Below are 25,811 nucleotides of genomic sequence, written 5' to 3' on the forward strand. Positions count from 1 at the left end.
CCTCCTCTCGCTCCACCCTCCCTCCTCTCTCTCCACCCTCCCTCCTCTCGCTCCACCCTCCCTCCTCTCGCTCCACCCTCCCTCCTCTCTCTCCACCCTCCCTCCTCTCTCTCCACCCACCCTCCTCCTCTCCACCCTCCCTCCTCTCTCTCCACCCTCCCTCCTCTCTCTCCACCCTCCCTCCTCTCTCTCCACCCTCCCTCCTCTCTCTCCACCCTCCCTCCTCTCTCTCCACCCTCCCTCCTCTCTCTCCACCCTCCCTCCTCTCTCTCCACCCTCCCTCCTCTCCTCCACCCTCCCTCCTCTCGCTCCACCCTCCCTCCTCTCGCTCCACCCTCCCTCCTCTCGCTCCACCCTCCCTCCTCTCTCTCCCACCCTCCCTCCTCTCTCTCCACCCCTCCCTCCTCTCTCTCCACCCTCCCTCCTCTCTCTCCACCCTCCCTCCTCTCTCTCCACCCTCCCTCCTCTCTCTCCACCCTCCCTCCTCTCTCTCCACCCTCCCTCCTCTCTCTCCACCCTCCCTCCTCTCTCTCCACCCTCCCTCCTCTCTCTCCACCCTCCCTCCTCTCTCTCCACCCTCCCTCCTCTCGCTCCACCCTCCCTCCTCTCTCTCCACCCTCCCTCCTCTCGCTCCACCCTCCCTCCTCTCTCTCCACCCTCCCTCCTCTCGCTCCACCCTCCCTCCTCTCTCCTCCACCCTCCCTCCTCTCTCTCCACCCTCCCTCCTCTCGCTCCACCCTCCCTCCTCTCGCTCCACCCTCCCTCCTCTCTCTCCACCCTCCCTCCTCTCTCTCCACCCTCCCTCCTCTCTCTCCACCCTCCCTCCTCTCTCTCCACCCTCCCTCCTCTCTCTCCACCCTCCCTCCTCTCTCTCCACCCTCCCTCCTCTCTCTCACCCTCCCTCCTCTCTCTCCACCCTCCCTCCTCTCTCTCCACCCTCCCTCCTCTCTCTCCACCCTCCCTCCTCTCTCTCCCCCCTCCCTCCTCTCTCTCCACCCTCCCTCCTCTCTCTCCACCCTCCCTCCTCTCTCTCCCCACCCTCCTCCTCTCTCCCACCCTCCCTCCTCTCGCTCCACCCTCCCTCCTCTCGCTCCACCCTCCCTCCTCTCGCTCCACCCTCCCTCCTCTCGCTCCACCCTCCCTCCTCTCGCTCCACCCTCCCTCCTCTCGCTCCACCCTCCCTCCTCTCGCTCCACCCCCTCCCTCCTCTCCTCCTCCACCCTCCTCCTCTCGCTCCACCCTCCCTCCTCTCGCTCCACCCTCCCTCCTCTCGCTCCACCCTCCCTCTCTCGCTCCACCCTCCCTCCTCTCGCTCCACCCTCCCTCCTCTCGCTCCACCCTCCCTCCTCTCGCTCCACCCTCCCTCCTCTCGCTCCACTCTCGCTCCACCCTCCCTCCTCTCGCTCCACCCTCCCTCCTCTCTCTCCACCCTCCCTCCTCTCTCTCCACCCTCCATCCTCTCTCTCCACCCTCCCTCCTCACTCTCCACCCTCCCTCCTCTCTCTCCACCCTCCCTCCTCTCTCTCCACCCTCCCTCCTCTCTCTCCACCCTCCCTCCTCTCTCTCCACCCTCCCTCCTCTCTCTCCACCCTCCCTCCTCTCTCTCCACCCTCCCTCCTCTCTCTCCACCCTCCCTCCTCTCGCTCCACCCTCCTCCTCTCGCTCCACCTCCCTCCTCTTCGCTCCACCCTCCCTCCTCTCGCTCCACCCTCCCTCCTCTCGCTCCACCCTCCTCCTCTCGCTCCACCCTCCCTCCTCTCGCTCCACCCTCCCTCCTCTCGCTCCACCCTCCTCCTCTCGCTCCACCCCTCCCTCCTCTCGCTCCACCCTCCCTCCTCTCGCTCCACCCTCCCTCCTCTCGCTCCACCCTCCCTCCTCTCGCTCCACCCCTCCCTCCTCTCGCTCCACCCTCCCTCCTCTCGCTCCACCTCACCTCCTCTCGCTCCACCCTCCCTCCTCTCGCTCCACCCCCTCCCCTCCTCTCGCTCCACCCTCCCTCCTCTCGCTCCACCCTCCCACCTCTCCTCCACCTCCCTCCTCTCGCTCCACCCTCCCTCCTCTCGCTCCACCCTCCCTCCTCTCGCTCCACCCTCCCTCCTCTCGCTCCACCCCTCCCTCCCTCACCTCCAACCCTCCCTCCTCTCGCTCCACCCTCCCTCCTCTCGCTCCACCCTCCCTCCTCTCTCTCCTCCACACCCCTCCTCTCTCTCACCACCCACCCTCCTCTCTCTCCACCCACCCTCACCCACCCTCCTCTCTCTCCACCCACCCTCCTCTCTCTCCACCCTCCCTCCTCTCTCTCCACCCTCCCTCCTCTCTCTCCACCCTCCCTCCTCTCTCACCACCCTCCCTCCTCTCTCCACCCCCTCCTCTCGCTCCACCCTCCCTCCTCTCGCTCCACCCTCCCTCCTCTCGCTCCACCCTCCCTCCTCTCGCTCACCCTCCCTCCTCTCGCTCCACCCTCCCTCCTCTCGCTCCACCCTCCCTCCTCTCGCTCCACCTCCCTCCTCTCGCTCCACCCTCCCTCCTCTCGCTCCACCCTCCCTCCTCTCGCTCCACCCCTCCCTCCTCTCGCTCCACCCTCCCTCCTCTCGCTCCACCCTCCCTCCTCTCGCTCCACCCTCCCTCCTCTCTCTCCACCCTCCCCTCCTCTCTCTCCACCCTCCCTCCTCTCTCTCCACCCTCCCTCCTCTCGCTCCACCCTCCCTCCTCTCGCTCCACCCACCCTCCTCCTCCCTCCACCCTCCCTCCTCTCGCTCCACCCTCCCTCCATCTCGCTCCACCCTCCCACCTCTCTCACCACCCTCCCTCCTCTCTCTCCACCCTCCCCTCCTCTCTCTCCACCCTCCCTCCTCTCTCTCCACCCTCCTCTCTCTCCCACCCTCCTCTCTCTCCACCCCCCTCTCTCACCACCCCCCTCTCCTCCACCCTCCCTCTCACTCCACCCACCCTCTCTCTCCACCACCCTCTCACTCCACCCTCCCTCTCTCTCCACCCTCCCTCTCTCTCCACCCTCCCTCTCTCTCCACCCTCCCTCTCTCTCCACCCTCCCTCTCTCTCCACCCTCCCTCTCTCTCCACCCTCCACCTCTCACTCCACCCTCCCTCCTCTCTCTCCACCCTCCCTCCTCTCTCTCCACCCTCCCTCCTCTCTCTCCACCCTCCCTCCTCTCTCTCCACCCTCCCCTCCTCTCTCTCCACCCTCCCTCCTCTCTCTCCACCCACCCACCTCTCTCTCCACCCTCCCTCCTCTCTCTCCACCCACCCTCCTCTCACTCCACCCCTCCCTCCTCACTCTCCACCCTCCCTCCTCTCTCTCCACCCTCCCTCCTCTCTCTCCACCCTCCCTCCTCTCTCTCCACCCTCCCTCCTCTCTCTCCACCCTCCCTCCTCTCTCTCCACCCTCCCTCCCTCCTCTCTCTCCACCCTCCCTCCCTCCTCTCTCTCCACCCTCCCTCCCTCCTCTCTCTCCACCCTCCCTCCTCCTCTCTCTCCACCCTCCCTCCTCTCTCTCCACCCCTCCCTCCACTCTCTCCACCCTCCCTCCTCTCTCTCCACCCTCCCTCCTCTCTCTCCACCCTCCCTCCTCTCTCTCCACCCTCCCCTCCTCTCTCTCCACCCTCCCTCCCTCCTCTCTCTCCACCCTCCCTCCCTCCTCTCTCTCCACCCTCCCTCCCTCCACTCTCTCCACCCTCCCTCCCTCCTCTCTCTCACCACCCTCCCTCCCTCCTCTCTCTCCACCCTCCCTCCTCTCTCTCCACCCCTCCCTCCTCTCTCTCCACCCTCCCTCCTCTCTCTCCACCACCTCCCTCCTCTCTCTCCACCCTCCCTCCTCTCTCTCCACCCTCCCTCCTCTCTCTCCACCCTCCCTCCTCTCGCTCCACCCTCCCTCCTCTCGCTCCACCCTCCCTCCTCTCGCTCCACCCTCCCTCCTCTCGCTCCACCCTCCCTCCTCTCGCTCCACCCCCTCCCTCCTCTCGCTCCACCCTCCCTCCTATCGCTCCACCCTCCCTCCTTCTCGCTCCACCCTCCCTCCTCTCGCTCCACCCTCCCTCCTCTCGCTCCACCCTCCCTCCTCTCGCTCCACCCTCCCTCCTCTCGCTCCACCCTCCCTCCTCTCGCTCCACCCTCCCTCCTCTCTCTCCACCCTCCCTCCTCTCTCTCCACCCTCCCTCCTCTCTCTCCACCCACCCTCCTCTCTCTCCACCCACCCTCCTCTCTCTCCACCCTCCTCTCTCTCCACCCTCCCTCCTCTCTCTCCACCCTCCCTCCTCTCTCTCCACCCTCCCTCCTCTCTCTCCACCCTCCCTCCTCTCTCTCCACCCTCCCTCCTCTCTCTCCACCCTCCCTCCTCTCTCCACCCTCCCTCCTCTCTCTCCACCCTCCCTCCCTCTCTCTCCACCCTCCCTCCTCTCTCTCACCCTCCCTCCTCTCTCTCCACCCTCCCTCCCTCCTCTCTCTCCACCCTCCCCTCCCTCCTCTCTCTCCACCCTCCCTCCTCCTCTCTCTCCACCCTCCCTCCCTCCTCTCTCTCTCCACCCTCCCTCCCTCCTCTCTCTCCACCCCTCCCTCCTCTCTCTCCACCCTCCCTCCTCTCTCTCCACCCTCCCTCCTCTCTCTCCACCCCTCCCTCCTCTCTCTCCACCCTCCCTCCTCTCTCTCCACCCTCCCTCCTCTCTCTCCACCCTCCCTCCTCTCGCTCCACCCTCCCTCCTCTCGCTCCACCCTCCCTCCTCTCGCTCCACCCTCCCTCCTCTCGCTCCACCCTCCCTCCTCTCGCTCCACCCCTCCCTCCTCTCGCTCCACCCTCCCTCCTCTCGCTCCACCCTCCCTCCTCTCGCTCCACCCTCCCTCCTCTCGCTCCACCCTCCCTCCTCTCGCTCCACCCTCCCTCCTCTCGCTCCACCCTCCCTCCTCTCGCTCCACCCTCCCTCCTCTCTCTCCACCCTCCCTCCTCTCTCTCCACCCTCCCTCCTCTCTCTCCACCCACCCTCCTCTCTCTCCACCCACCCTCCTCTCTCTCCACCCTCCTCTCTCTCCACCCTCCCTCCTCTCTCTCCACCCTCCCTCCTCTCTCTCCACCCTCCCTCCTCTCTCTCCACCCTCCCTCCTCTCTCTCCACCCTCCCTCCTCTCGCTCCACCCTCCCTCCTCTCGCTCCACCCTCCCTCCTCTCGCTCCACCCTCCCTCCTCTCGCTCCACCCTCCCTCCTCCTCTCGCTCCACCCTCCCTCCTCTCGCTCCACCCTCCCTCCTCTCGCTCCACCCTCCCTCCTCTCGCTCCACCCTCCTCTCGCTCCACCCTCCCTCCTCTCGCTCCACCCTCCCTCCTCTCTCTCCACCCTCCTCTCTCTCCACTCTCTCCACCCTCCTCTCGCTCCACCCTCCTCCTCTCTCTCCACCCTCCCTCCTCTCTCTCCACCCTCCCTCCTCTCTCTCCACCCTCCCTCCTCTCTCTCCACCCTCCCTCCTCTCGCTCCACCCTCCCTCCTCTCGCTCCACCCTCCCTCCCTCCTCTCTCTCGCTCTCCTCCCTCCCTCCATCCGGATTGATGTCAGATCCTGCAGTATCTCCTGGACCAGATTCTGGCTGGAAGCTGGTCTCTGCTCTTTGGTGCCCATGGACTCACTTTCCTGCTGCTGGCAGGGCTGAAATGTGGCTGCAGTCAGGTGCCTGAGTGGGACTTGAGTGAGAAGGACAGAGGGAGAGGGTGGCTTGCCAAGGCCAGGTGGAGGTATAGAGAGCTCAGGACAACCGGACAAGGAATGGTGGAGCAGCATGGAAGCAGAGGTGCCAGAGCACTGCACCCTTGGGTATGGCCTGGGTGGTGATGGTCCTTGATGATGGAAGCTGCTTTCTTGAATGTTGTTTCCACTTGTAGGTGAGACTAGAACTAGAGAACATAGCTTCAAGGTTTAGTGCAATAGATTTAGGACAGAAATTAGAGGGAACTGCTTTTCTCAGAGAGTAGAGAATCTGTGGAATTTTCTGCCCAAGAAAGCAGCAGAGGCTGCCTCGTTAAATATATTTAATTTAAGACAAAGTTAAATAGATTTTTGCATAGTAAATGAATTAAAGGTTATGGAGAAAGTGTAAGTGGGTGGAGTTAAGTTCATGGCCAGCTGAGTTATGATCTTATTGAATGGTGGAGCAGGCTTGACAGGCCAGATGGCCAACTCCTGTTCCAATTTTTTCACCATTTAAATAATAGTCTGTTTTATTATTTTTCTTACCAAAGTGGATGACCTCACAGTTACTGACATTAAATTTTAAATTTAGCAATACAGCACAGTAACAGACCCTTCCAGTACACAGGCCTTCACTCCCCAATTACACCCTTGTGACCAATTAACCAACTAACCCCATTCTTTGGATTATGGGAGGAATCTGGATACCTGGAGGATCCCATATGGTCATGGGGTGAATGTGCAATCTCCTGACAGATTTGAACCTGGGTCGCTGGTGCTATAATGGTGTTGCATTAACTGCACCACCATTGTATTACATCTGGCAGACTCATTTCTCGGCAGACTAACTGTACTCTATACAGTTTGCTTTTCCACTCAATTTAGTGTCATCAGCAAACTTGGATGAGCAGCACTTGATCCCTTCCTCCAATTCATTTATGTATATTGTGTACAGTTGTGAGTGCAGCAACAACCCCTGTAATGTCCTCCAACCACTACCAACCAGAGATTGGTTAACCAATCTTTATCCATGCAATGCGTAACCTCTAACTCTGTACATCCTTATTTTTCTGCAAAAATCTTTTCTTCCAACGCTGTACATCCTTATTGTCTGCAGATTTTTTTTTGTGCTGCGTCTTATCAAACACATTCTGGAGATGAGGCTGCTAATACAAACCCTCCGAGGCACTACTACATATTCAACAATATTTATTTATTTTTAAACAGTAAAACCCACGGTATCCGCAGATATGGGGATTGGTAGGTGCCAGTCATGCAAATTTTCTAGTTGCTTGAGACTCATTCTTACAATGCCTAACTAATACACCAGCATTGAATAAACAGTTTAAAAGACAAAAGACCGCGCAAAATGTAAAGTAATTTGGAAAAGAAATCTATCTGGAGTCCTTAATTATGTAAAGTTCACTTTAATCAGGTAATTCCCTAACCCTGTACTGTCATAATTAGCTATCACCTCTCCCCAATTTGCAGACTATGCCTTACTAATATATTTAATAATATACAGATAAAGTCTCTTACTAAGTAGGGAGTGACCCTCTTACTAAGACTCTTACGAAGCAGCCAGCCAAAGACAAGCGGTATCAACTAGTTCTTCATCCTGGGTGACACCATTTTTCAAACACCACTTTATTCAAACAGCCGCTACAAGCAAAGCACAACCAAGGCAGTCCATTGGCTGAATATTTGCAGCCATCTTCACCAAAGCTTATGTGTTACTTTAGAGAAAGTTGACTTTAACAATTGTAAACTTTTATTTACATTTTTATTCATCTTACTGTTATTTATTTCCTCAAAAAAAAAACACGTTTTGCCGGTTGCTTGGGGTTGCCAGTTGCTGGAATTCCAGATAGCAGGGGTTTTACTGTATATGTATACATGTACTCACATGAATTGTTTGTCTGTTTGTGTGCTATGTCCATATGTGTTTTTGCATGTTTTTGCACTGAGGGCAGAAGAATGCTGCTTTGTCCAGTTGTATGTATACAATAGATAGTAACAAACTTGAACTTGAAGCCCAAATCCTCTAAGTTCAATAACAGTTTTTTTTTCCGATGGCTGTCAGGCTCTTGAACTTTCCTTTACTATCCTAACCATATACTACACTGGGACCACAAAAAGACTGGTCTGGATTACTGAAACACCATTTTTCTTGCACTGGTTATAACTGAATATTTGTTGTCTATCTTTTTTGTATTTTTTTTGTACCGGGGTAATTTAGTATATGTTATTTTAGTTGTTTTGTTTTAACAAGAAGTACATGTTTGGCTGTATCAAGAAAGAATTTTGGTGCACATGTACATGTTACATGTGTATGACAATAAACTCATTATCATTATTCTTGTTATTTTTATTATAAATACCACAAAAATTCAGGTCATATAATCTAAACCAAGGGGGTGGTCATACTATTGGGCTTGAGAGCTATTCTGAACTCAGAGTAGAAAACTGCAGGGCAAAATGTGACATTACTTGGTGTAAGTTTGTGCCATGGACAATGGGTGTCAGGAAGTTCAAAGACTGAAGAAGAGCTAATTAGAGAATTGAGGCTTCCTTCAGTGTTAAATGGTCTCCACTCCATTGGGATCTGAGAAGTTGAACTTCCAGACAAATAAGTATCTCCTTCAATTTTGCACTAATTTGCCTCAATACCACCCTCTTCCCCTTGTTGTTGGTGTCCTCAGCTATTGCCCCCCCCCCCCCCCCCCCCCACCTTCATCTATATGCCTTTCTACCTCCACATTACCACTGCACTCTGAACATCCACATAGGATACATTCTCTGAATAATAGGACATCATGTGGGAAAGACACATTCCATTGCATATAATACCTTAGTTTGAGCAAACATAATTTAAATTATGGTTTATAACCCAGCATCATTTTTTTCCAGAAAGCTCTGAATAGCTAATATTGAAACCAAATGCTGCTTATCATTATTTGACATTGTCATATCTAATACTTGTGTGTCAGGATTAACTTAAGTGATCTGTTGAAGTTGAGAAACAATATTTTTGGTCCATTTTTAATTATAATTAGACATTAAAGATTCTAGAAAGTAAAAAGGAAAAACAAAGCTTTCTTTTGTTCCATGCATTTGTCAACTGAGTGTTGAGTAATTTGGCCCTCTTTTTCTAGGCTCAATTTGGAACATTGTCAGACTATTTTGATGCTATCAATAAAGTTGCTGATTCAGGAAATTCACCGTCACCATTTCCTGTCTTGAGTGGGGACTTTTTTACCTATGCTGACAGAGATGATCATTACTGGAGTGGATATTTTACTTCCCGACCATTCTATAAGCGATTGGGCAGAGTATTAGAATCATATTTGAGGTAAATCCATCTGCATTTGGTTAATCGGCTCCCTCTATTTATTTATCTATCTATCTATTTATTTATTTATTTGAATTGTTTATTGAATTCCATGACAATGTTCTGGTTCTTCCCTTAACTTGACAATTGCTCTGGTAGTTATTAACCTATTAATTGTGAACACCTCCCTCAGCATTGAACATCGTTATTAAGATAAATTCGAGATGTTGTACAGGGACTGGTTGGGGAGACTGACATTTTAACTCTACATCCTTAGCTGTCTTTCCCTCTAAAGAATAACCTTTTGATTGTGATCTATTGAACCAGATTTTTTTCAATCTTTCTATATTTTACCCAGGTTCTTTTACAACCATTAGGGTGAGCTGAAGATGATGAGGCTACAAATGGATAAGAGTGCGTCCAGGATGTGATGTCTTTCAATATGTTGGCTGTCTTTCCTAGGCAGAGGGAGATGTAGATGGAGTCCATGGAGGGGAGGGAAGTTTCTATTATATTCTGAGCTGTATTCACTACCTTCTATTGTTTTTTTCCAAACTTGAGCAGAGCAACCCTTCTACCATGCTGTGATGCATCTAGTAAGCACTCTTTCAATGGTGCATGTATAGAAGTGGGTGAAGGGCAATGGGGATATGCCATGCTTCCTTAATCTTCTCCAAATGCCCAGGCATTGGTGCACTTTCTTGGTTGTCTCAATGTGCTTGTCCCATTTCAGGTCAGTAGAGACGTTTATCCCTGAGAACATGAAGCTATCTACTCTTTGACTTCAGTGCTATTAATGTGGACTCTTCTCCCTCTCCTGAAGTTAATGATCAACTCCTTTGTCTCACTGATGTGGGGAGAGAGAGAGAGAGAGAGAGAGAGAGGGAGTGTGAATGTTATCGTGAGACTTTCAATCTCTTTCCTGTAATCTGCCTCGTTGTTTGATACCAGGCTCACTACTGTGGTGCAATCAGCAAATTAGAAGATGGAGTCGGAACATTATTTAGCTACATAGTCGTGGGTTTGGAGGGAGTATAGTAGGGGACTGAGAACACATTCTTGAAGAACACGACTGATGAGTGTGATCGTGGATGAAATGTTCTTACTCATCTTCACTTATTATAGTCTGTGAGACAAAAAGTTAAAGATCTAGTTGCAAAGTGGGGTGCCCTGAGGCTTAGATCCTGAAGTTTGGGAATGAGTTTGCTAGGGACTATGGGATTGAAGGTAGAGCTGTAGTCTATGTGCTGCCGTCTAACAGAGGCATCAATCTCTGAAGCAGAGGCATGAAGGCAGAAACAGAGTTGTTCTTGGCATCTAGGTGTTCTGGGGCTGGTAGATGATGGTAGGTCAAAGTGTTTTTTTAAGGAGGGGGGAGGCAGAGTGTATGGCAAAGGGGAAGGAGGTGGACTTACAACTCTCCTGGGGGATTAAAATATAAAGCCCAAATTAAACATTGATTTTTAAATTTAAAATATATCAAAATCCTCCAGAAGCTACCTGGAAGCTGTTGGATATGGGAGCTAGAGGAAGGAAAGCAGCAAGAGTAAAGAAAATTGTAAGTAAAAATTCTTAGAAAGTCTAAGAAGAACGTCCTACCTTACATTTGGAGCCTGGGTCTCAAGTTCCTAAGCTCCTGAAACTAACTTGAGTGATGACGGTGGTGGCAGCACTACAACTCCCAGAAGACATCAAACCGGCTACGCGATGTCAGTATGTGATGATGTCAGCGCATATCGAGCCCTTGATTCTGGCTTTTAAAAGGTTGCGCAGGTTATGAAGAGTAAATCTGTGTGCTTATTTTGTCGTGTCTACTGTGGCCACAATTGGTGATCCTGATGAGTCCAAAAATGTATTTTTGGACAAAGATGGACTCTGCAGCCATTGCTATGAAGCTACCATCTTTCTGGACAGCTGAGTCTGAACTGTGGTTCCAACAGGCTGAAGCACAATTTCACCTTCACAAAGTCGATTGGACTCCACTCGTTATTACCATCTTGTTTGTGCCCTGGACTAGGCCATCGCTAGGAGGGTTGGCGACTTCCTACAGGATCCACCACATCAGCAAATATGATGCTTTAAAAGCACTTTTATTACAGGTATGTGGTATGTCCCATAGGGAAAGGGCAGCCAAACTACTACATCTTGATGGGTTGGAAGACCACGACCCTTCAGAACGAATGGATGAAATGGTGTTCCTTTCATCTGGCGAAAGTCCCAATATGTTATTTGAGCAGCTCTTTTTGGAGTGAATGCCAGATGATATTAGGCTCTTGTTATCCAAGTGTTCATTGACAGTCCCAAATGTTGTAGTGGCAGAGGTCTATGGCGGGCTAAAAAGCACAGCAAGGAAAAATAAGTCTGCAACCAACCCCTCCAATATTGACCACATGTCACACTCGTGCTCTTAGCATATCACTCCCTACTAGCAGGTAACGCCCCAAAACAAGCAAGCAGCCTATGGACACCTCATCTTGGGGTTATTATCACAGGTGTTGGGGAGTAAATGCCTTCCACCCTGCTCATTTGCAGGAAATTTCCAGGCCAACTGTCAGTAAGGGCTGCGGCAGTTAACGAAAATCCTGCAAACCTACTGTATGCATGGGATCAATTCTCCCAACGAAAATTTCTGGCGGACACACGCCATCATACTCCGGACCTGCAACTGCAAGCAGTTAACAGTTCCAACATTCCAACCTTTGGCACCAGGAAGATGACTGTCAAGTTCAAGAATCATCTTTACACTTGACCAGTTATTTATCCCGAACTTTGCTTGGTGCAGATTTTCTTCAGGCTTATTCATTCTTGGTCAACTTAAAAGGGCATCGCTAATAGATGGAACTACTTTTCAGACCATTCCTCTGGCAGGCACCTATACCCCTGCCCTGCACCTCCAAACATTAAGTAAAGCAGTAGATGAGTTCTCCAAGCTGTTGGAAGATTTCCCTGAGATTACTGCTCTACAATTTTCTTCCTCCACTGCAAAGCACGATATCACTCTCCACATTTGTACTAAGGGGCCGCCTATCCATGCTAAAGCTTGCCTCCAGAGAAGCTGCATTTTGCTAAGGAAGAGTTTGGCAAGATGGAGAAACTAGGCATAATTAATAGGTCCGACAGTCCCTGGGCATCTTCATTATATATATATATATATATATATATATATATATGTAGTCCCGAAACACAATAGAGGTTGGCCACCATGTGGAGATTACAGGTGTCTTAACGATACCACCATTCCAGATCATTATCCGATACTTCATATTCAGGATTTTTTGGCTAATTTGCATGGAGCAAAGATCTTCTTGAAAATAGACGGTGCGTGTCTATCACCAAGTACCAGTAGAGCCAGAAGACATTCCAAAAACAGCAATAATTACCCGGTTTGGGTTGTTCGAATTTTTACGAATGCCATTCAGATTAAAGAATGCTTATCATCATTTCAACAGGTGATGGATGCTTTAGGACATGGTATGACCAAAGTCTTTATTTACCTCGACGATATTTTAATGGCTAATGGTGACTAAGCAAGAACATTTAGAACATCTTCATACACTTTTTATTTCTCTTCAAGAATTTGAACTGACCATCAATCCAGATAAATGTGTTTTTGAACAAGAAACAATTGATTTCTTGGGGCATAGGATTACTCAGGAAGGCGTGCCCACTGCCAAAGTTGAGGCCATTACCAAATACTCAAAACCTGCCACGGTTAAAAACCTGCAGAAATTCTTGGGAATGGTAAATTTTTATCATTAGTTTCTTCTGGGAGCAGTTCGTATCATGAAGCCTCTTTTCAATTTACTTTCTGGAAATGCCAGAACCATGATAAAAAAAAATTGTTTTTTTTAGTTTCAATGTTAATTGGATAAAGGCAAATTAAAAGAAACAAAAATATTAAGTTATATGATAAAAATGAAAGTTGATATTGCATTATACAAGAAACTCATTTGACAGAAAAAGAACATTGTAAATTAAAAAGGGATAGGGTGGGCCAAATTTATAGCTTCATCTTTTAATTCTAAAGCAAGAGGAGTAGCTATATTAATTAAAAAAAACATTACTAGTAAAATATTTTGATTCTATAATGGATCCTGTGGGGAGATATGTTTTGATTAATTGCAAGATTTATTCTGAAATGTGGACAGTTATGAATATTTATGCACCAAATGTAGATGATGAAGATTTTATAAAGAATACATTTTTACTCTTGGTGGAAGCGCAAGAAAAGGTTTTAATAGGAGGTGATTTTAATTGTTGTTTTGATCCATTATTGGATAAATCAACTAAAACAGTAATAAGAGTTAAAGCAGCGAAAGTGACAATTAAATTTACATGACTTTTGGCCAAAGGTGAATTCTAGAGAAAGATTATTCTTTTAATTCTCAAAGGCATCACTCTTATTCAGGAATAGATTTTTTTAAATTATTGGCACAGTTACAAGGAAGGATTAGTAAAGTTGAGTATAAAGCAAGAATACTTTCATCACTTTTGTAGACAAGTTCAACCTTAGAGGATAAAAATATACCAAATAGATGGAGGTTTAATACTGCATTATTAAAAAGAGTAGATTTTTGTGATTTTATTTTTAGAAGTGAATTTTAATTCAATAGATAATAAATGTTTTATTTGGGATTGTTAAAAGCATATGTAAGAGGTCAATTAATAAGTTACTTGACTGAAATTAAAAAGGAATATATAAAAAAGACAAATTAATTAGAACATGACATAAGAAAATTAGAAAAAGATTTACAAAATAACCCTTCTAAAGAAAAGAAAAAGCAATTAATTAATAAAAAAACTTTAATATAATACTCTTCAGACATGTAGAACAGAAAAAATTAATTCAAAGAACCAAACCGATATTATGAATTAGGAGAAAGAGCTCATAAAGATTTATCATGGCAATTGAAAGCAGAACAGACATTGAGTAATTAATGCAGTTTAAAATTCTTCGGGGACTATTACATATAAACCACAAGAAATATATGATGTATTTAAGGAACTTTATTCTGAATTGTATCATTCAAAATCGTTACATGATGAAAATAAGATTGTAAAGTTTTTATCTCAAATTACTTTATCTAGTTTGTAATACAGGTATATGGAATAAAAATATTTGAATATAGTATTTATGGCAAGAGAAATTAGTGAGATAATGAATTTATTGCAAAATAACACATCGCCAGGAGAAGATGGATTTCCTGTAGAATTTTATAAGAAATTTAAACATCTTTTAATATCTCCATTTATTGAGATGTTAAATTATGCTACGAAGGAAATTCTCTGCCAGAATCCTTTTTAATTGCAATTATTACAGTAATTCTAAAAAAAGATAGAGAAACCAGTATCTTAGACTAATTTCATTATTAAATGTTGATTATAAAATATTAGTAGATAGATTGGCAGAGTATTTACTGAAATTAATACATATGGATCAAACTGGATTTGTTAAGTGTCGGAAATCTGTAGATAATGTAGCGAGGCTTATTAGTTTGATACATTTGGTTCAACAAAGGAGAGACCTGAGTGTGGCAGTGACTTTGGATGATGAAAAGGCATTTGATAGATTAGAATTGGATTTCCTCTTTAAACTTCTAGAGAAATGTAGATTGGGTTCAAGATTTATAGATTAGGTTAAAATGTTGTATGAAAACCTATTTTAAAAATAGTGACTAATGGACATCTTTAGAATTAACGAGATCAAATAGACAAGATTTCCTATTGTTACCAGCTTTATTTGTTTTAGCAATTGAACCGTTAGCTGAATTAATAAGACAGGATTCAAAGATTGTTGGTATTAAAGTGAAACAAGAAGACTATAAAATAAATTTATTTGCAGATGATGTTTTTATTTATTTAACAGATCCTTTAAATTCTTTGAAACAACTTAAAATTAGAATGATAGAATATGGAGACATATCGGGTTATAAAATTAATTGAGAGGAAAGTGAAATGATGTATTTAGTTAATGGGATTATGAGAAATGTAAGGAAGCAATTGAATCTAGATGTCCAGATTTTGAAATAAAATATTTTGGTATTCGTGTGCAATAAGACTTGACCAAATTATTCAAAGTAAATTATTTAACTTTATTAAAGAAAATTAGAGAGGATTTAGAAAGATGGAATATGTTACCTTTTACTTTGATGGGTAGAGTAAATTGTGTTAAGATTAATGTTTTCCCTCAAATACAATATTTATTTCAATCAATTCCAATTTCAGTTCCCAAAAATATTTTAAGGAATTAAATGTATGTGTTAGAACATTTTTTTGTGGAAAGGGAAAATGGCTATGGTTTCTGGAGAAATTGATGTGGAATATGATTGAGGAGGTTTACAGCTCCTTAATTTTATGAATTATAAAGAAGCATAGTTTAGATTTATTAATGTATGATTTAAATAATGTTCCAGCATGGGTGAATATAGAACTTGATAAAATAGTAGAAACAGATTCACTACATTTTATTTATAAATGGAATGCAAGATTGTTAATAGCAAATAGAGAGACACCCATATTGAAACATTTAATTGAACTTTGAAATAAAGTTGAAAAAGAGATAGGAGGAAGAGGTTTAATGTCTGGAAGAACACATTTTTTTCAAAATTGACTTATTCCATTTTCTATGGAAAATAAATTTTTTAAAATTTGGCAAAATTGTGGTATTAAGAAAATTAAATATGGTTTTGTAGCTAGGAAATGTATTACTTTTGGTAGAATGAAGGAAAAGTTTAAGATAATGGGAAAATACAAAATTTTGTTATTATCAAATTAAGAGATATTTTTAATTAATTTTTGGTCAAGATTTAGTATTACCAGTGGAGACAGAAGTAGGATTATTATTATTATGTACTAGAGGTGTAATTAACTTTATTTCAGAGATATATAAATTATTACAAAAGAAGGCTCAAAAAAAAGAGTTTAGAAATCAAGACATAAATGTGAGGTAGATTTAAATAAGAAAATAGATGAACGTAAATGGATTCAGATATGTAGAGAGAGTATGAAAAATACAATAAATGTGAGATCTGTTCATTCAATATAAATTTATTCATCAATTATATTTAACACCTCAAAAGTTAAATAATACTTATTCAGATTTATGTTTTAGGTGTGGACAAGAATTTGGTACTTTTTTTGCATTCAACTTGGAAGTATTCCACAATTATACCTTTTTTGGCTTGAAATTAGTAATTTATTAGAATGAATAACGAGTAAAATTTTCACAGGATCCAATATTATTTTTACAGGAGGATATTGGAGAGATTAAAACTGAATATGTTTCAAGTAAAATGTTCTAATTGCTTTGGCAATAGCTAGAAAATGTATTGTTATAACTTGGAAGTCTGATATTGATTTGGTAATTGATAGATGGCATGCAGTTGTATTCCACAAGAAAATTACTTGTAATTTAAAAGATAAATATACATTTTGGAAAATGTGGAGCCCATATTTACAAACTGTTGGCATTAACATTTAAATGAATCTCAAACATTCCCTTTCTCTTATAGATCTGTGATATATATATTTATACATTTAAAGGTATCAGAAAATGAAATTGTCCTGTGGTTTTCTTGTCCATTTTTCTTTTTCTTTTTTTCCGGTTTGTTGAGGGGAGGGGTAGGGATTTATAGGAGGATTTTCTTTTTTTAATTTCTTTACTCTCCTTTTTTATAAAATACCACATATTTTTGGATTAAGTTTTAAATATTGTAATATGTTTGCTAAGTGGCTTTATTTTAAAGTTTAAAAAAAAGTGGTTATTTAGGTCCAATATGATGCTTCGGTATTAGTATATTGTGGCCTTCTTGAAGCACATTGGTACTTTGGCCTGAGTTTAGCTAACCTGAGGCAGAGATTGGGTGAGTAACAAAAAAAAACAAAGGTTGGGGAAATGGATAATTTTTTAATTGGCAATTGGTACATGGATCATTGCTTGGAGCTCAACTATTTGCAATTAATATTAGACTTTTCTGAAAGGACTGAATGCATCTTACCCAAATTTATTGATGACACAAAGATACATAGGTTAGTAACTGTGGGGTGGGCACATTAAACCTACAAAGGGATGCAGATACATTATGAGTGGGCAAGAAGTTAGCAGGATGAGTATAATAAGGTTATCCATTAAATTTATTTCTTTTTCAATAAGTTTCTTATTAATGTGCTGTTGTGACAGTTTCATGTTACAGAAGATTGATAAATTATTTTCTAGGTATGCAACAGCTCTGACCTGTCCCCACCCCACATAACATGGGCATCCAAGCCAATATAATACGAACAATTCCATATGCTTTTATCTTGAGCAGTAGGCTTTTATGTGGTATCTTATCAAATACATTTTGGAAAATTCATGATATCACATCATGATATCACATCCATTAGTAAGCACCTTTTTAGTTTCATCCACAAAGAACTCATGTAGGAAATAAGTCAACTTTAGTTTATCGCCTGTATTGTAATTAAATTACAGAGAAAATATATCATTTAGATCCCACCCAACCATGTATTTTCAGTCAAACACATCATCCTCATAGTTTAAAATAACTCTATTCTCTATATTTACAGTCTATGTAATAGATAAATGTATGGCAAGATCTTGTCTGACAAATCAGTTGGAATTTTTTGAGGAAGTAACAAGCTAGATAACCAAAGTAGAACCAATGGATCTCGTTTACATGGATTTTCAGAAGGCCTTTAACAAGATGCCACACATGAGGCTGTTAAACATAAATGCCAATAGTATTACAGGAAAGGTACAAGTAAAGATAGAAGATTGGCTGACTGGCAGAAGTAAGGGAGGACTTTTTTGGTTGGCCTCCAGTGATTAGTGGTGTTCAGCAGAGGTCATGAATAGTCTGCTACTATTCATGTTGGATGTTAATCATTTGAATGATGGAATTGATGGCTTTGTGGCCAAGTGTGCGGATGATACAAAGATAGGGGAAGGGGCAGGTAATATTGAGGAAGCAGGGACTCTGCAGAGGGACTTGCACAAGTTGGGAGTACAATGAAAAGTGCTAGATGGAATACAGAGTAGGGAACTGTAAGGTCATGTACTTTGGCAGAAGGAATAAAGACAGGTAAGAGATCCAAAGAGACTTGGGAATACTAGTGCAGGTTTCCCAAAAGGTTAACTTGAAGGTTAAGTCCATAGTAAGAAAACCAAATGCAATATTAGCATTCATTTTAAGAGGACTAGAATAGGAAAGCAAGGATGTACTGCTGAGGCTTTTAAAGGTATTGTTCAGATCACATTTGGAGCATGGTGAGCAGTGTTGGGCCTCATTATCAAAGGATTGATGTGCTTTCTTGAGAGAGGGTCAAGAGAAGATTTATGAGAATTATCTCAAAGATGGGGGCTTGGCAAGATGGCGTAAGGATCAGACGTGCCTTCCAGTCCTCTCCTGACTCTATCTTATTGTTCTGTCTAGAAATGCCCGTTAAAATTCTTTAAAAGTTTAGATAATTTCAGTGCTGTTAATTTAACTTATGATGGTACAATTGGTGAAAAAGAGCAAAAAAAAAACGACAACAGATCATCAAAAAACTACATTTTCCAAAAGTTCAAGTTTTGGAGCCTACCTGCAGGAAAGACACCGGGACTCAGCGTGAAATGGATCCCAGGAGAGAGGTACAGTGTTCGGATGTAGAGCTCGATGTTACATCGGTATAGCCCCCTAAAGAGGGCGCCAAACAGCCTTTAGAACAAAGAGTTACTCAAAGACATTTGTCAACTGTAGAGGTGGTGCTGCAAACTGCACCTCTTGAGATAGAAGAACCTATACAACTTGATGTACTGGGAGAACTTAATACATTATGGACTGGAGAAAACCCTGGCCAGCATCCTCCAGTCACTACTGGAGAGGCTGTGGCTGGGGTTTCCACACGCAGTCATACTACAAGGAAGGCAATCAGAATGAAGGAAGGAACAGAAGATCCTTTGGTTATGCAGAAGAAGCAGGAATCTGTTGAGCCAAAATCTCTTCCAATTGAAAAGATTTTTGTGAATCTTGAATCTAAATGATCTTATACAATGCAGGGATTATCCAAGATTATGACTGAACTTGGTACTAGGTTTAATACTCTGGTGAAAATACACTCTCAACAGATGGCTGAGTTTGGAGCTTTTAAGCTTGAAGTGAGAGATAAATTTAATTCGTGTGAAGAAGATATAGACGAAATACGGGATCAAGTCTTTGATGTGACCAAAATGGTCGAAGACTTACAAACTCAAAATAAAAATTTGGTGAAAAAGATTGATTATTTGGAAAACCAATCCAGACGGAACAATATAAAGATTATTGGTTTGCCGGAAGGTATGGAGGGACCAGACCCAAGAAATCTTTTTACTGAATGGATTCCGCAGGTGTTGGATCAAGAACATTTCCCGGAAGGTATAATACTGGATCCTGCTCACAGAGCCTTGCGTAGAAGACCTATTTCAGGTCAAAGTCCAAGACCTGTTTTGGTTCGTTGCTTGAATTATTACGACAGAGAAATAATTTTACGAGTGGCTATTAGAAATGCACAACAGAGAAAATCACCCTGATGATTCAAAATAATCGAGTTTTCTTCTATTCGGATTTGAGTCAAGAAGTTATGTTCCAACGACGGGATTCAATCCTGCTAAAGAGTTGTGGAAGAAAGGTTACAAGGCAACCTTTAGATATCCAGCTGTTTTGAAGGTTTTTCAAGATGGTTATCAACCAAAGTTCTTTGATTCTCCAAAGGAAGCTATACCATTTGCTCAGGAGCTGCCAATTACTCAGTTTCAACAGAGACATAGTCCGCCGCGATCTCTAAGGAGACAAGAGATGGAAGAAAAGAGCCGTGCTCCAAGAAGGAATGGTTGTAATGGTGACTCGGCAGTTGGAGCTGATTAAAAGAAGAGTTGTCCTTTTTTTTAAAAAAAGGGATATTAAATAATGATGTTAGCTTAAGATGAAGAGAGTTGGGGGAGAGAACTGGATAGGCACTATTTCCTGAAAGTCATCTGCTACGTGTGAGTTATCTCACATCCATTTTTTTTTGGGAGTTACCGCATTGCGCGGTTTAGACGGGAGGGGGTATTTTTAACCTCCTACCCGTTTTTTTTTCCTTTTTTTTTGTATTATTAGGTTAAAGAGTGAAGGGTTTTTTTTGTTTAAATATATAAAAAAAAGCATAAGAAAGTATTTGATTGTTTAAAAAACTAAAAATTGATGTGGTTTTTTTTGTAAAGTTTATTCAGTAGATAAGGAATATCTGAAATTTAAATGTGAATGGGATGGATAAGTTTTTTTAAAATTTTTTCTTTAACTTTAAGGTGAAAGGAGTGGTAATTCTGGTGTATATTATTTTGCTATTTTAGTTATAGAACGAAGGGAATAATGGTGAAAGTTATAAATTGAATTGTACAATTCTTAATGAGGCTTGAATTTTGTTTGTGGTTTATGCTCCATTTGTTGAAGATATAGATTTCGTTGTAGATGTTTTTTTATTATTTGGATATCTGAATTTTAACGTAATGATTAGGGATATTAGGGTATTGGAGCTTTTATTGGATAACTATTCAAGAGTAAAAGGGAAAAATGGTGGAAGAGTACTAAAATTGAATTGTACAATGCTTAATGAGGTTCGAATTTTGTTTTAAGATGGTGGTTTATGTGACTAATATGATGATAGATGTGAAGTTAGTTGATATTTGGTGAAGGTTTATCTCTATAGAGAAAGTTTTTTTTCATCTTTTTTTTATGCTACAATTTTTTTTAAAGAATTGATTGTTTAAGAATTTTTGATAGATAATGTTACTAACTTTACTAATTTTTTATATTAAGCTTGAGTTAAATATATGTTTCATCTTAACTCCGTTTGTTAAATATAAGTTTGATTTAAATATGTTTTTTAAGTCTGATATCTTAGTATTAATTACTTTTCTTTTTGTTAGTATTTTAATCGGTTATGTTTTTGTTTTTTTTTGTAAGTGGGTTTTTTTCTCATATTATTAACTTTATTAATTCTTCACTCTTTATTTTGGGGGGAAAGGGGGGTTGGACTAATTTGAGTTGGGTTATTAATGTGTAATAATTATTGGGGAGGGTATAGTTTATTTAGATTACTGATACTGTATTGTAATTTTATTATTTTATTCTTAATTTTTTTTTAATGTAATCCTATGTTATTCATGTTATAAAATCTTAAATAAAGTTTTTAAAAAAAAAAAAAAGAATTATCTCAAAGATGTGAGGAGCATTGTATTGCTGTGGATCTGTACCCGCTGGAGTTTAGAAGGGTGAGAGAGGATCTCATTGAAACCTAACAAATATTGAATAGGCTGGATAGAGTAGATGTGTAGAATGTGTTTCTAGTAGTTGGAGGGACTAGAACCATACACCGTTGCCTCGGAATAAAAGGATGTCCTTTTAGAACAGAAATGTGGTAATATTTTCTACACCCAGAGGGTGGTAAATCTATGGAATTTACCATTGACTATGTTTAATGTAGATGTTGATAGGTTCTTGATTGGCAAAGGTGTCAAAAGTCACAGGGAAAAGTCAGGAAAATGGGGTTGAGAGGGGAAATATATCAACTATGATTTGAATGGTGGAACAGACTCAATTAACCAAATTTTACTTTTACATTTATGGCCTTAGAGCAACAATATCTACCTTTCTCTTCTATAGTAAAACTCCAATAATCTGCTATCTGTTCAGAAATCCCAGTAGTTTGGCATTTGACTCACCAGATGATATGTCAAACTCCCTTTTAACTCACTGTTCAATGCATACTCTTCAGTTCACCAGGACCCAGTTTCTGCATTCCTTTTCAGTTCGCTGGGGCCCTAGTTCTTTCATTCCCTTTGAACTCATCAGGGCCCTGGTTCCCATTCTCCCTTTCAACTCTACAGGGTCCCAATTACTGTGTTCCTTTTCGAGTAATTACTGCTGAGTACTGCTCTCCCTTATACCGTGCAGGGTTCATTTGGAGAAAATTTGTTCTGCTGTCTGACAGTTGGGGAAAAAAATTAGAAGTGCATTGGAATATTAATTAAAATCACATCCAGTAATTCAGAAAATCCACCAGTCCAGGGCTTCCAAAATCCTGAGCTTGTTGAATTATCAGAATTTTAAATGCATGTGAAGTTATCAACATAATCTTTGGAATTCTACTATATATTTAGTATTTTAAATTAAAATAGTAGTAAATCATATCCTTTGATTTTTATTTGGACAATAATTTTGTCAAATTCCCCACAATGTAAACAAGTACAGTGCATTTCCAATTATCCGAAAATTAGATAACAGAAAAGTTCAGTTATCAGAACTTTTTTTTTGGTGGCAACACGTTGAAAATTTTTTTTCCACCCGATGTGCTGATGTGAGGCTCTGACGCATTGTTGGTGCCATTTTGAATCCAGCAGAGCTCTCGTTTATTGTACAATGGCGTAAAGGTCTGCAGCTAGCACTGTCAATGTCAGTGAAAAGAAAAGGAGGAAGAGATTACCAGTATGGTTGTGTATGGAACAGAAAGTCAAGCTGCTGACAAAACTGGACAGTGGTGTATGCGTGAAATGTCTAACAGAAGAGTATGGTGCTGGAATGACCACAATCTATGACCTGAAGAAAGAGAAGGATAAACTGTTGGAAGTTCTTTTCTGAAAGTGATGAACAGAAGTTGACGAAAGATAGAAAAACATGGCATAAAGGTAAAAATTAAGAACTCGAGTGCGTTTTGATGGAGTGGATCCAAAGGTGACCCAGAGAACCCGCGCCACTTAATGGTTTGCTGATCATGAAACAAGAAAAGCTCTTTCATGATGATCTGAAAATTGAAGGGAGCTGTGAATATCCAGCAGGCTGGTTGAATCAATTTAAGAAAAGACATGGCATTAAAAAGTTAAAGATTAATGGCAAAAAAGCATCTACTGATCATGAAGCAGCGGAGAAATTCATTGACAAGTTTGCCAAGACCATCACTGATGAAAATCTGGCACCAGAACAACTGATGAAACATCACTGTTTTGGTATTATTGCCTCAGAAGTACACTGGTTACGGTGATGAGACGACAGCCTCTACAGGAATTAAGGATACCAAGGACAGAATAACTGCTGGGATGTTTAATGCAGTTGGCACGCATATGTATAAGCTTGCTGTGATAGGCAAAAGCTTGTGTCCTTGTTGTTTTAAAGGAGTGAATTTCTTACCTGTCCAATATTATGCAAACAGAAAGGCATGAGTCACCAGGAATATCTTTTCTGATTGATTTAATAAACATTTTGTGCCAACGGATCGTGCTCACTGCAGGGAAGCTGGACTGGATGACAACTGCAGGATTATTTTATTCCTCAGCAACTGTTCTGCTCATTCCCCACTGAAAATCTCATCAAAGATAATGTTCACGTCATGAACCTTCCCCAAAATGTGACTTCCTTAATTCAGCCATGTGACCAAAGTATCCTTTGATCAATGAAGAGTGAATACACTTTCTTGAACAACAGTGAACAGAGGCTTGGGTGTGGCGGGTTTAGAAAAGGAGTTTACCTCAAAGGATGTCACTTTTGCTGCTGCCAACACTCGGAACAAAGTGACTAAAGACACAGTATATATATATACCTGGAACAAATACCTGGCCTGCAACTATGTTCCTTGATGAAGAAGATGTTAATTTTGAATGATTCCATGTATCAGGTGAGGAAAAAAATGTGCATTAAAAATATACATTCAGAGTCCATCAGTAAGCTGGAAGATGATATTGAAGAAGTTTTTAACATCGATAATGATGCTCCAGTTGTTCATTCACTGACTAATAGTGAAATAGCTGAAATTGTTGTGCATCGAGGTGAGTGTGAAGAAGAAGACTTGGTTGACACTGCAGAAAAAGTGCCTATAGACCACATTGTGATGCACTCGAGCCGCATGCATTCATAACGAAATCATGTCAGTGTATAAAATCAAAGACAGACTGCTAAGACAAAAACCATTCTTAATGAGGCAGATGACACTGGACGAAACATTTGAAAAAGCCGCCGAGAATTTCTAGTGTTTGTTGCTGCATTTATATTATTTTGTAAGCAGAAATCACATTGTTCTTGGGTAAAAATTAAACATTGTTCTTGAAAAGCCTTCTGTTTTTTGTGGTTGTTTAACCACTGGTACAAATATTCTGCTGATGCTACTGGGCTGCTTAAAGCCAATATTCAGTAATCTGAAAAATCCTCTTTTCTTTTCTCTTCTCTTTGGCTTGGCTTCGCGGATGAAGATTCATGGAGGGGTAATGTCCACGTCAGCTGCAGGCTCGTTTGTGGCTGACAAGTCCGATGCGGGACAGGCAGACATGGTTGCAGCGGCTGCAGGGGAAAATTGGTTGGTTGGGGTTGGGTGTTGGGTTTTTCCTCCTTTGTCTTTTGTCAGTGAGGTGGGCTCTGCGGTCTTCTTCAAAGGAGGTTGCTGCCCGCCGAACTGCGAGGCGCCAAGATGCACGGTTTGAGGCGATATCAGCCCACTGGCGGTGGTCAATGTGGCAGGCACCAAGAGATTTCTTTAGGCAGTCCTTGTACCTCTTCTTTGGTGCACCTCTGACATGATGGCCAGTGGAGAGCTCGCCATATAACACGATCTTGGGAAGGTGATGGTCCTCCATTCTGGAGACGTGACCTACCCAGCGCAGTTGGATCTTCAGCAGCGTGGATTCGATGCTGTCGGCCTCTGTCATCTCGAGTACTTCGATGTTAGGGATGAAGTCGCTCCAATGAATGTTGAGGATGGAGCGGAGACAACGCTGGTGGAAGCGTTCTAGGAGCCGTAGGTGATGCCGGTAGAGGACCCATGATTTGGAGCCGATCAGGAGTGTGGGTATGACAACGGCTCTGTGTTCGCTAATCTTTGTGAGGTTTTTCAGTTGGTTGTTTTTCCAGACTCTTGTGTAGTCTTCCAAAGGCGCTACCAAAGAACGTCTAGTCCCAAGCTTTTTAGATAATCAGAAACATACTGTATTGGCTGATGGACTTTAATTTTAAATAATATGCTGGACATTTATTGCATTATAAAGAAACACTTGGCCGTCAAGAATCTAAACGAGTTATGTATTTTTCATGTGTTTGTCTTTCATGTGTAGGGCTGCAGAAATCCTTTACTCTATAGCATTGGCAAGTGCTAATAAATCAAATAAATTGTCAGTGTTCCCTTCATCTGAAGATTATAAACTGCTGGTTGAAGCAAGACGAAACCTTGGCCTGTTCCAACATCATGATGCAATTACTGGAACTTCCAAAGAGTGGGTTGTGGTGGACTATGGGACCAGGTGAATATTAGCTTGTAGGATACTTTTTAACTTACCTTCCTCTATATTCAATGTTTTACTTTAATCTTTACAATAATTTTATCTGATAAATTGTTATGCATGTATCTAATATTTTCAATTTCTATTTTAAGGGATCAAATAGGAAGAGGAAATGTAATTGAAACACTCTGTTTGCTCTATGGCCTTGATAAGAATAATTTTCACATTTATTTCATTGTTGTAATTTATGTTCACATTTTAAACCTTTCAGGATTGAAGGGTGGCCTTTTAGAACAGAAACGTGGAGGAATTTCTTCAGCCAGAGGGTGGTGAATCTGTGCAATTTGTCGTCACAGCTGGTTATGGAGGACAAGTCACTGAATGTATTTAAGGCAGAGATTGATCGGTTTTTGATTAGCCAGGAGAGTAAAGGTTATGGGGAGAAGGCTGTGCAGAGAGAATGAGTGGAAAAGGGGATCAGCTTATGATTGAATGGCGGGTGACTTGATGGGCTGAATATCCTATTTTGACTCC

At 43.1% G+C, this 25,811-nt stretch overlaps 1 protein-coding gene across 3 annotated transcripts in view; it reads left to right on the forward strand.

The window, feature by feature from the left end:
• The window catches only part of man2a1 (mannosidase, alpha, class 2A, member 1), a 169,654-nt gene that overhangs the window by 54,198 nt on the left and 89,645 nt on the right, over positions 1–25,811 (forward strand). For all 3 annotated transcript variants that reach the window (XM_069892624.1, XM_069892634.1, XM_069892644.1), the window contains 2 exons: positions 8,841–9,037; positions 25,113–25,298. In XM_069892624.1, coding sequence (XP_069748725.1) covers positions 8,841–9,037; positions 25,113–25,298 — 383 coding nt within the window. The remainder of the gene's footprint in view (positions 1–8,840; positions 9,038–25,112; positions 25,299–25,811) is intronic.

The sequence above is a fragment of the Narcine bancroftii genome, chromosome 1 (assembly GCF_036971445.1).
Source record: "Narcine bancroftii isolate sNarBan1 chromosome 1, sNarBan1.hap1, whole genome shotgun sequence".
Classification (NCBI taxonomy): domain Eukaryota; kingdom Metazoa; phylum Chordata; class Chondrichthyes; order Torpediniformes; family Narcinidae; genus Narcine; species Narcine bancroftii.